The sequence below is a fragment of the Corvus cornix genome, chromosome 11 (assembly GCF_000738735.6).
Source record: "Corvus cornix cornix isolate S_Up_H32 chromosome 11, ASM73873v5, whole genome shotgun sequence".
NCBI lineage: Eukaryota > Metazoa > Chordata > Aves > Passeriformes > Corvidae > Corvus > Corvus cornix.
In genome coordinates this window covers 1386230-1397522 of record NC_046341.1, presented here as the reverse complement: position 1 = coordinate 1397522, position 11293 = coordinate 1386230, and the positions used below count along the sequence as shown (strand labels likewise).

Below are 11293 nucleotides of genomic sequence, written 5' to 3'. Positions count from 1 at the left end.
GGGGGTGAGAGCTGTGCTGTGGGGACGCAGCCGTGCGATGGGGAGGGACTGGGGAAGGAGGGGTGTGATGGGGAAGCGTGCAGGGGGGAGGAAATGGGGATAGGGCCGTGCTACAGGGAGGGAGCTTTGCCACAGCTGAGAAATGCTGAGGGGACATGAGAAAAGGGGATGGAGTGGGAAGGGAGCTGTGCCATGGGGAGAGAGACGTGGGATGGCAGTCATGCAGCGGGGAGGAGGGAAATGGGCAGGCATGAAATGGCGACAGAGGTTGTGATGGGGAACCATGAAACGAGGAGGGAGGCGTGTGACGGAGAGGGAACCACGGTGAAATGGGGAGGGAGCCGTGCAATGCATCCGCTGGCGAGCTGTGTGACTGTGCAAGAGTTGTGCCATGGGGAGCTGTGCCATGGGGAGCCGTGCCATGAGGAAGGAGCTGTGCCATGAGGAGGGAGCTGTGCCATGAGGACAGAGCTGTGCCATGAGGACGGAGCTGTGCCATGAGGAGGGAGCTGTGCCATGAGGACAGAGCTGTGCCATGGTGCTCCGGGAGCGGGGCTGTGCGGAGCGTTGGGTGCTCTCCCCACCGGCGCTGGGATCCCAGCCCCGTTTCCGCTCCCACCCCGCTGCACCCCGTGGGCCGCGGCCCCGGTGGAAACACACCTGGGGAGTGGGTGGGGGTCACCCCGGCCGTGCCGCTTCACGGCCCGCCGCGCACGGCCGGAAAAACACGGCTCCAGCGCGGGAGCCAGGCCTGGGAGGGACGTGCCATGTGCCACCACGGGCACCTCTGGGCATCCCCGGGATGTCTGTGTGTCCCCATGGTGTCTGTGTGTCCCTAAGATGTCTGTGTGTCCCCAAGGTGTCTGTGTGTCCCCAAGGTGTCTGTGTGCTGTCCACACCGTGAAGGTTCCACGAGTCCTGGCCACCCCTGAACCCTGCCCAGGTCCCAAAATCCTGCACACGGGGCTCATGGCCCCAGGGCCCGCGGGGTAGATGTGCAGCTCCACGGCGACACCCGTGCCCGCCGTGACATCCGAGGTGACACTCCAGGGGGCTGCAGGGACAGTAGGCCCCGCGGCGTCCCGGCCCCGCCCCCGTGGGCGGTTTGGGGCCAAATCCCCACAAACCAGGTGCGGGGTAGCGGCGGCAGAACATTCGTGTGCGGAACGTTCGGGTCGCGGCGCCACGTTCCCGCCGGAGCTGTTCGCGGCCGGACCGGTCCCCCGGCGGCAGGTGAGGCCCCGCGGGGCTGCGGGAGGCGGCGGGGCCGGGATGGCCCCGGGATGGCCCCAAAGCCAGGGCGAGCCGGGACCTGCTGCCCTCGGCCCGGTGCACTCGGACCCGGCTCTCCTTCTCTGTGGGACCCGCTGGCTGCGGGGCCCGCGGCGGGGCCGCGTCCGTGCCCGCGGTACCTCGGGAATGGCGGGGCGAGGTTTTTTCTTATTCGTGCTCTGGGACGTGCCGTGAGTAGGCTGCGGGCAGAGAGCTGGAGGGTGGGAATCAGCTCTGGAATGAGAATAGAATAAAGCCCTGTGAGGGTGGGCAGGCCCTGGCACAGGGTGCCCAGAGAAGCTGTGGCTGCCCCTGGATCCCTGGAATTGTCCAAGGCCAGGCTGGGACACTGGGGCTTGGAGCAGCCTGGGATAGTGGAAGATGGGACTGGATGGGCTTTAAGGTCCTTTCCAATCCAAACCTTTCCCCAGTTTTTGTTTTGTGAGAAGGGAAGGACAGTCAGCATCTCGGCCATTATTTGAAACCTTTTCCAAGTCTCTTTCTCTTAGTTACTTTATGATTTTCTAAGAATACAGTATTTTAAAATTATTTTCTAAAAACAAAGTAATTTTTACATCTCTGTTTTTTTACATCTGCTGTAGGAACAGCCGGGAATCCCTCTGTATTCACATGCCTGTGGATGAGGAAGGGGTGGGATCCTGCAGGTCAGCTGTGCACTGCTCACAGCTGGAGCGATGATTATTCCCATAACAACCCAGTTTGGAATAGCTCAGAGTAATTCCAAGGATCATTTTACTCCAGGAGATGCGTTTTGTGGCCTTTGTCCTCAGAAAGTGCAGAGGGCGATGGCACAAAGGGGACAGGTGTGTGCAGTGGGTCAGCTCGCAGTTCGCACTGGTTTTGTTGTGCTGGGAGCTGGGGAGAGCCCTCCAGCTGCTTTGAATTCCTCAGTCGCAGGACGATGAGGGCTTGGATTTTCCCTTCCCAGGGGGGTTTGAACCTTCCCTTCCGAGGCAGCAGAGCCACAACTCTGCACTGCCGCCATCTTCCCATGAGCTCTAGGGACAAACTTTGTTTCCGGGTGTGCTGTGCCAGAGCTGGTGGCAGCAGTTATCCCTGAGCACTGGGAGGGGATGGGAAACAGCCCCTGCCGGATTTGCTTCCCCTTGTCCCAAGTGTGTGCACGCACCATCACCCCAGCTCTCTGAAATCCATCATTCCCAGGCCTGGCTGAAGGGGCTGCTGTTCGTTAATTCGTTAATTAAATACAGGCTGGTGGGAATGGGGTTTTTGGAAGGAGCTGGAGGAACAGTGGGAGCACTGAGAGCGTCAGCCACGCTCATCCTGGGAAAACACAGCTTCCAGTTCATGTCCCTCCTACTGCTCAGGGCATTCACACCTTGCCATGGCCACGGGTTCAGTTTAGGCTGTGAATTAGGTCGGGTTTTTACACTTTAGTCTCTCCAGAGCAGTGCAAAGGCGTCACACGAGCTCTGCCGTGACCTGCTTTGTTTTTTTCCATGCTGGTGGCAAATGTCAGGAGTTCCCACGGTCACCCCGCTCTGGGCTTGAAGCCACTGTGCTCCCCCAGATGTTTCCACCCTAAATCACAAGCTTGTTTTGCAGAAGCAGAAATTGAGGTTGATTTGCAAAAGAAAATCTGAGCAGGGCCAGTGTCTGGGTGGGGAAATGCTCCGAAGGTGGAGGGGAGAGACCGCAGGGCTCACGAAAATAAACACTTGTGCAGCCTGAGCTGGGGGCAGCCCTGGTCAGCTCTTCCCTGGGGAGCTGCTGGGCTGGATCCCCTTGGTTCCAGCTCTTCCCTGCAGTGGGAAGCTGGGCTGGGAGGCTCTTTGAGCTGAGCTGCTGCCCTAATAGGCATTTAGCAAGAAAAGGGTAAAAATCAGGTTGTTATTGCCTTCGTCAAGGAGGTGTCATGGGCGCTGTCGGAGAGTGAGAACTTGTCATCCTTTGGCTGTTTCCTCTTGTCATGGAACCTCTCTGGGGATGTTTTGGTGCTGATTGGATTCTGGGCAGCAGATCCCTCTCTCTCCTGCCACCACCCTGTTCTCTCCTCTCTGCTCCCCAGTGCTGTCTGGAGAGGATGCTCCAGGCTGTGCAGAGGGATTTAGGATTCTTCACAGAATCATGGAATGGTTTGGGTTGGAAAGGACCTTAAAGCTCATCTCGTTCCACCCCCTGCCTGCCAGCAGCCTGGGATAGTGGAAGGTGTCCCTGCCCATGGCAGGGAATGGAACTGGGCTTTGAGGTCCCTTCCAATCTAAACCATTCCGGGATTCTATGAAAACTGGCTCATCATTTAAATTAGCTGGACTGTAGGGATTGGAGGCTGTGCAGGGAAGGGTCTCTTCCTTCTGTTCCATCGTCGCAGGACCCAGGGATGCTCAGACTGCCCAGGATGTGGCACTCTGAGGCAGGGACATAAATTATACAGCAGATATTATTCAAATGAAGGCTGCCACTCTCCCTGGGTGGGAATAACCCCCTGGGTAATCCCTGCCCGTACTTATCAGCTCCCATAATTGCTTTCTGCAGAATCGCTTCAGCCCAGCCGTGCTGGCAGGATGCTGCTCCCCCTGCTCTTCCCCCAGGTGTGCCGGCCCCTCTGCTGCCTCCTCCGGGACCTGTCCCGCTGCAGATGGGATGGGAAGAGGGTTGGCTGTCCCCACAGGGCTCTGCACACAGCCTGGGCCACCTACAGCAGTGGCATCACCCCTGTGTTCACCAGGGCTCTGGCTTTTGGTGACAAAGTGGCCATCGTTGACCAGAACGGGGAGCACACGTACAGGGACCTGCTCAGCCGGAGCCTCCGCTTATCCCAGGAGATCTGCAGGGTCCTGAAGTGCCCCAGCAGGGACCTGAGGGAAGAGAGGATCTCGTTTCTGTGCCCCAATGATGCCTCATACGTGGTGGCCCAGTGGGCTTCGTGGATGAGCGGGGGCATAGCGGTGCCCCTGTACAGGAAACACCCTGTGCCGGAGCTGGAATACGTGATCCAGGATTCCCAGAGCGCTCTGCTCATCGCTGCCGAAGAGTTCGTGGGGAAAATAACCCCCAGTGCCAAGAAACTGGGAGTCCCAGTGCTGCCACTTCCCAGGTCTGGTGGTGATGGATCCACGAGCCCTGCAGCCATGGAGGAGGGGCCCTTGTCGAGCTGTTCCTCGTGGAAGGACAGAGGAGCCATGATCATCTACACCAGCGGGACAACGGGGAGGCCCAAGGGTGTCCTCAGCACCCATGAGAACGTGCAGGCTGTGGTGAGTGCTGCTGCCCCTCTGCCGAGCTCGTGCCAAGGTACAAAGCCTTGGAATCTGGGGGGGATTTGGGGTTACAAACACACCTTCACATTCCCAAATTCCTGCAGAGAGCTGCGGGGCTGCAGCTCTGGAATCCTCCACACTGGGAAGGTGAACGCACAGCAGCACGTGAGGCTCTAAACCATGGCCTGTTCATGCTGCAGCTGCATCCCAAGGCAGGTGGATTCTCCTCCCTGCTTTCCTGGAAAGCAGAAGGGATGAAACCTGCAGTAAAAAACCTGATTTCTTTGCAGATTGCTTTTCTACCCTGTCACTAGGGGAGAATCTTTGCTCCTAATTGGAAAATATCTTAGCCCTGCCCAGTGCTGTGTGAAGCCTGTGCATTATTCAGCTCTGTATCCCCAAGGCAAAAAATCCATTAGCTCTCAGAGCCAAAAGGAATTAAAAGTTTGAATAAGCCTGCTGACTACCTCACCACTTGGTTATCAGTGCCTGCAACTGCCAGACTCCTGCCATTAGGGAGAGAGGGCAGGGAAGGCAGGGATGCCTCCGAGAGCTGACGGTGCTCAGGGTGCTCGGATACCGCAGTGTCCCGAGAGGAATGAAGGCCTTGACGGATAGAGCCATGCCTTGGCTATATTGGGCAAAGAATCTGTTCCCTTACAAATATGCTGATTATTTGGGGGATGGCCTGAGCAGTCCCCATCCTTTGTGCTGTCCAGCAGGAAGCCTAAAAGCTGCTCCCTGCCCTGTGGAGGAGGGCTGTGAGAGACACGACCAAATTCCACTGTTCAGATGCTTTTCTTATTTTTAGGTGGCTGGAAATAAGCTTTGCAATTGCCAGTGCTGGGCTCTGAAGGGCATTGTTGACCCAGAAACCTGATAATTATCCCTTCAGATAATTATCCCTTCAGAGCAGAGTGTTTTGGAAGCTTGCTACTCACATATTTTTTACTAACATGAAACCTACTTTCTGTTTATCAGCAATTTCCTGCTCCTGCTGATTATCCCTTACAGGTGCTAAAAGCCTGATGTCATCAGTGTCCAAACCATGGCAACAGAATTCTGGGAAAATCAGCTTTTTGATTACTATTTCTGCCAAATCTGTACGTGCAGCAGCAGATTAATATTCGTGTATGTCCTACTTAAAATCATTGTTGATATTTCTCAGTAACAAGAAGGGCTTTGCTGGTTTAAAGACACATCCTGACAGGATGCTGAAGGGGTTCCTCTTGTGTTCTGCTGTTGTGGTGGGAATTTTTCTCATGCTGATCCTGAAGGAAAGATTTTGTGCCCAGGCAGGCCGGGGATTCCTGCTGGGGAATTTGGGGCCTGAACACTTCAGGAATACCACGGGAGAATCTTTCCTCCTGCCCTAAGGCCACGCTGTTTGTTTTCTTCTGCAGACCACGGGGCTGGTTGAAAAATGGGAGTGGAAGAAGGAGGATGTGATCCTGCACGTGCTGCCTCTGCACCACGTCCACGGGGTGATCAATAAGCTGCTGTGCCCGCTCTGGGTGGGAGCCACGTGCGTCATGTTCCCGGAATTCAGCGCGCAGACGGTGAGCCCGGGGGGATGCTGGAATCCAGCGGCAGGACCCGGGCACTGCAGTTAGAGCACCTATGGGAATTCGTTCCTAAAGAACTCCAGCCCCCTCAGCCGCTGCCCATGCGTGGTTCACAACAAAGGGTGGCGTTGGTTGGGTGCTCGGCCCAGGGTAAATGTGCTGTTCCAGAGGGTGCAGCTTGTGGAAGTGTGATGTTGGAATTGGAATGCTGCGCTGCCCCTCCCAGCCCTGGGCTGAGGGGTCTGGCTGGGGGTGGGTGGACCTCTCTTTGTACCCACTGAGAGCATTTCCATCAAGAATTAGGGTTGTGGATTTTTTTTTAGTGCCAGGAAAGGTGGAAGTACTGGATTCTCTCTTGTGTGTTAGTGGTGTGGTGCTGGTTGATTTTTTTTAGTGGCTTGCATTTCCCAGAATCCCAGAATTTCTGAGGTTGGAAAAGACCTCCAAGCTCACCAACCCACCCTGTGACCAATCCCCACGTTGTCACCCAGCCCAGAGCACTGAGTGCCATGTCCCGTCATTCCTTGGACATCTCCAGGGACAGGGCCTCCACCACCTCCCTGGGCAGCCCCTTCCAGTCCTACATCCGTAGTGTTCTGTATTGCATTACACAACAGAACGCAGCCTTCTGAGGTTTTTGCTGCCCAGGTAAGGGAAATCCTGGTTTTCCTCACTTGCATGGAAAGATGGCTCTTCCTCTGTGGAAAAACAAGAGTTAAGAGAGCTGTCGGGTTGGGCTCTGTGATGTGAGAGAGAGTTTGCAGATCCAGACCTCCTTGCAGCTTTTAGGAAAGGTGGCAGGAGGGGATCCTTACTGGAATGATGCATTTACAGTGTCCTTTTCTGTCTGAGCCAGGAAACCCCAGTGCCAGTGTTCTGCGTCTCCTTTGTTCCCTGCAGCAGTGGCACACGATGGAAAGAGGGGAAGGAAAGGGACAAGCAGCAGTAAAGGTGGAAGAGGTTCTGCATTTCCCAGCCCCTGGGATGCAGCACCATCCATCCACGTCTCCCAGTGTCCTGGGTGGTGTCTGCAGGGTCACTGTTAAGGGACAGCTGGGTTTTCAGGTGCTGCTGCCACTCTGAGCAGAGAGGAAACAGAAGTGTGTTGTCACTGCAGGAAAGCCTGTGCTGGGTAACTCCCCAGGCTGCTCTCCCTGTCTGTGTTTATCCTCATGCTGGGAAGGCTTGTCCCATAGAAAGGACAAAGTGCACAGGTGTGGGATACACCTGGAAGCTTCTGGCAGTGCTGCTGCCAGGTGAGAGCGGGCCCAGCTCCGACTGGAGCGACTGCAGGGCCGGGTGATTCTTCCTGGCTCGTTTCTGCTTCTCAGAGCAGCAGCCACAGAAAATGCACACTTCCTTTTTTCTCTCAGGATGCCTCTGACACCTGAGCACTGATCCTTTTTGGGGGGACAGCCCCAGAACCCCAGAGGGGCAGCTCTGCACTTCACGAGAGCGAGTGGATGCTGTGGTAGAAGGCAGGAAGGTCCCCGGCTGCTCTTTCACCTCAATGGTCGCTGCCAAATTATCTTCCCCGACTTTCGGGTGACCCCAAAGGCTCGGGGTGCAGCAGGGCTGTGCCGGAGCAGCGCCGGAGGTGCCGGTGAGAGGCGGGGCCGGCGCTGAGAGGCTGGAGCAAAGCCTCTGGAGGGCGCGGTGCTCCACATCCTGTGCCACCGGTGATTGATGCTCCCTCGTACCCTCCTGTTTTCCTCTGCTCTCTCCCGACATCTGCAAATCAATGAGCTGACGTTGAGGGATGGGGTCGGGATCGGGGGAGCGGGACCCCCGTCCTGCCTGCTCTGATCAAAGCTTTCCCCAGATGGGACACCAGGGACACGTGGGGACAGCGCCGGGGTGGCCGCTTGGCCCTGGAGCTGAACCTGGGCAGGGAGGGCGGCTGGTGAGGGCACCACGCCTTGGGCGGGGCTCTCAGGTGCAGGGGGCTCCGAAGGAAGGACGGCATTTGCTTCTCGGGTTTCTTTTATTCCCTTTATTTTCCCGAGGATCTCCCCTGGGAGCTGCAAGTGGTTTGATGGACATTGCAAGGCGAGCACGGGAGGGTAAATAAGGCTTTCTCCTGGAGTTTATTGCAAGCTGGCTTTCAGTTCCACTCTATTTTCACCAGCTGTTTACAAAGTGCCCTTTGCTACTGAAATCAGCTTTCAGCAAAGCAGCAGTGGAGGATTTTGCCAAAGGAGGCCGAGTTTTGCCGTGTGCTTTTTTCCTTGGCTGCACCTTGAGAAAGCAGCCAATTATAGTGTGATATAAAGAAACTCGACTGGCAGCTAAAACACTTGACAGGCTGATCAAAACAAGGCGAGGAACTTACTCTCAACCTGCTGCAGACATATTTAGCCTTGAGTGATACTGGCAAAGGTTCAAGAGAAACCGCAGCAGCACGCCCGATGTGTGTTTGGTTTCTAATCACTAACACTTCATTATACAAAATAAATACTTTATTATTACAGTGTTTATTAAATTACATAATTTGCGGCGTGCCTTATAGTCGTGGATACAGATGGCAGTCTGGTTTTGGTGGTGGGAATAATGCTCTTTTTTTTCCCTGAGAAGACATTCCCAGCCCCAGACCACGGCTCGCTTGTCGTTCCCTGTGGTGCAGGGCTAGGAGGTGGCAGCTTTCAGACCTTTACGTCTGTTTTTGGGAGCTGTCCAAGGAAAGGTTAAAAATCAGGGCTGTGGAGTAGCCCTGGTGTCCTGACCAACATCCTTCCCCTCACTAAAACAGCATGTGATGTCTGTGGCTACTGCTGGGGCCACGAGGACTCATTAAAGTGTGCTGAGGTGCCTCAAGCGTGAAAGTTGCTGCATAAAATCAGATTCTTTTTATTAAATGAGGACATCCATTACTCTGCACTAGCTACTGTACATGTTATAATTCACTTTATAGCACCATCTGTTAAGACTGTCTTGCTTAAGCTTTTCGTAGCATTTTTTTATTGCAAGTTATTAAAAAATATGGCTGCATCTATTAATCATTTATTAATAAAGGGTTTATAAATGGACCCTTAGTTTCCAGAATTAGTTGACTCGTACATGATGTACTGAGTCCTCTGGTGCCTGTGCTCCTTGGGGTGCAGTGTCTTCACAGGGAGCCCTCCTGCTGCCTGGAGCCCGTGGGAGCAGCATCCAGTGCTCCTGTCCGTGCTTCTGGGACTGGGAATGGCAGGGGTGCCTGTGGAGGGAGACTTTTCAGCAGGGGTGGGTGCAGAGCAGGCAGGAGAACAGCAGTGAGCCTGAGGGGTGTTCTGCCAGCAGCTGTGTGGGGCACGGCTGGCTGTGGTGTTACTGTTTTATTGCTTTATTGGTTTTCAGGAGTGAGAACTGGGAGGGCAGAAACCTCCTCTGGAGCCAGAGCAAGCTGCAGCCTCAGCACCCCTGCACGATCCTCCCTCCATAACCTGCTCCCAAGCTGAGTTTACTCTTCAGCTGCTCTGTTCCTGTTTGCATTTCTCACCTGCTGCTGACCTGTCCCAGATGCTGGAGTAGGAATTTCTTGTCCAGGAGTAGGAATTTTAAAGGTGCTGTGTTTGTGCTGGTTTTGTGCACTTTGGTGGCCAGAGGAGAAGAGATGAATGTCTCTGTTAAGGACGGAGTGCAGGGTGAGCCTTTTCCTCCTGGCCAAGGCTCTGAGCATCGGGGCTTGCACCGAGCACCCTCTGGAGCATCCATTCCCAGTGGGTCCCTCCCTCCATGTCCCTCCCTGCATCAGTTCAGGCACAGCCTGTGGTGTGACCATTGCTCTGTGGGAATGTCAGTGAGTCTGGAGAGACAAACCTGGGGAAGCTGAGTGTCCCCTGTGCTTGCTGTGACAGTCACACACTGATGTCCCTGTTCCTGACCAGACACCTTTTGGACAGGAGTGTTTTGGAGCAAGCTGTGAGGTCAGTGTCTGCTTTGCAGGATCTTCTGCTGTGGTTTTTGGCCAAAGAGGACTCATTTTGAGCTTGAACAACAGGAAGAGCTTGTCTTTGCCTTGGACACCCCTGATTTTGCCTTGAGGGGAAGATGCTCTAATGGCAAAAGGTTCCCTGTCAGCTCTCTGTGTTGATAAACACGAGATCAGATCCTGGGAGGTCTCCCAGGCTTTTGTGCAGAGTGGGAAATAAGAGTATTCAGAAACCTGAAGGAAGAAACTTGCTCTGATGAGTGATGGGAGAGATTCCTCTTGTGGCAATCTCCACTCCGGGTGACCCAGTTGTGGCGCGTGCTGCCCGCTCGGCTCTGCTGGGCAGGTTTGAGCTGTGATGTGCTGCCTGTGCACTGACAGCCCTGGCTGTGCCCTGCAACCCCTTCCATGATAAATATGCCAAGATGCAGATTTCCTGCCCTGCAGTTCCAAGAGCTGCTGTTTCAGTGCCAGCCTTGCTGCTTGTCTGACTTAAGGTGCTCCGAGGATGAAGCCCTCTAAAAACCATGCCCTGTTTTACAATGTCGCACTCAGAGCCATCAAAATCGTCTTGTTTGGACCCTTCTTTCTAGGGAAGTAGGAATGCTGCGTGCCCAAAGATGGTGTGTGATTTGGGACAAGCTTCCCCTGACATTCTGTCCCCTGTGGCACCTTTTCCCCGTGGTGGGAGGGAGCTGCAGACCTGGCACAGGATGAGTGGGAGGTGTTGCTCCGGGGTCGCTGCTGCGTCGTGTGCTCACAGCCCTGAATTCCTGGAGGCCGGGAAAGCCTGTGCTGTATCTGGGAGCAAACTTTGTCCTTGTCACTGGTGTTCTCTGTGTGAGCCAGGCTGGGCTGGGTGCTGGGGCTTTCTACCTTGGCTGGGCTGCACAGGGAGATCCAGGGCTCGGCAGTCGCTGTTGCCTCCGGGAAGGAAAAGCGTGCACTGCACCGAGCTCTCCCCTGGATCTGTCACTTCTGCACACATCACTCTGGGCAGCTCTTTTGGTTTATTTTTAAAAGAAAAGAAATCCAAGCAGAGGAGCCTGAGCTCCAACATCCAGGCACGCTGGGGATCGTGGCCCCCATCCAGTTTCAGCTGGAGAGAGGCTGAAAGTCTTTTCATCTGTTAATGGGAGGCTTCAGAGGAGTAATTTTATTTCAGACTCAAAGAGGAGTCGGTGGAGGGAGGAGCAGGTCACTGGTGAATGGATTATGTTTGATCACTTCTCACAGACCTGGCTTTAAAAAGTTAGAGGTTTTCTTTCCCATCTCCCCAGATCTGCCGTCTGTCCTCAGCATCT

The 11293-nt window shown here is 55.0% G+C and overlaps 1 protein-coding gene across 4 annotated transcripts in view; it reads left to right on the top strand.

Moving 5' to 3' along the window:
* Positions 1-1105: 1105 nt before the first annotated feature.
* ACSF3 (acyl-CoA synthetase family member 3) overlaps positions 1106-11293 on the top strand; it is a 51550-nt gene continuing 41362 nt past the window's right edge. For 2 of the 4 annotated variants that reach the window (XM_039558343.1, XM_039558344.1), the window contains exons 1-3: positions 1240-1408; positions 3790-4511; positions 5918-6073. In XM_039558343.1, coding sequence (XP_039414277.1) covers positions 1273-1408; positions 3790-4511; positions 5918-6073 — 1014 coding nt within the window. In that variant the 5' untranslated portion in view covers positions 1240-1272. The other 2 variants (XM_039558345.1, XM_019288327.2) reach the window with 2 other exon arrangements.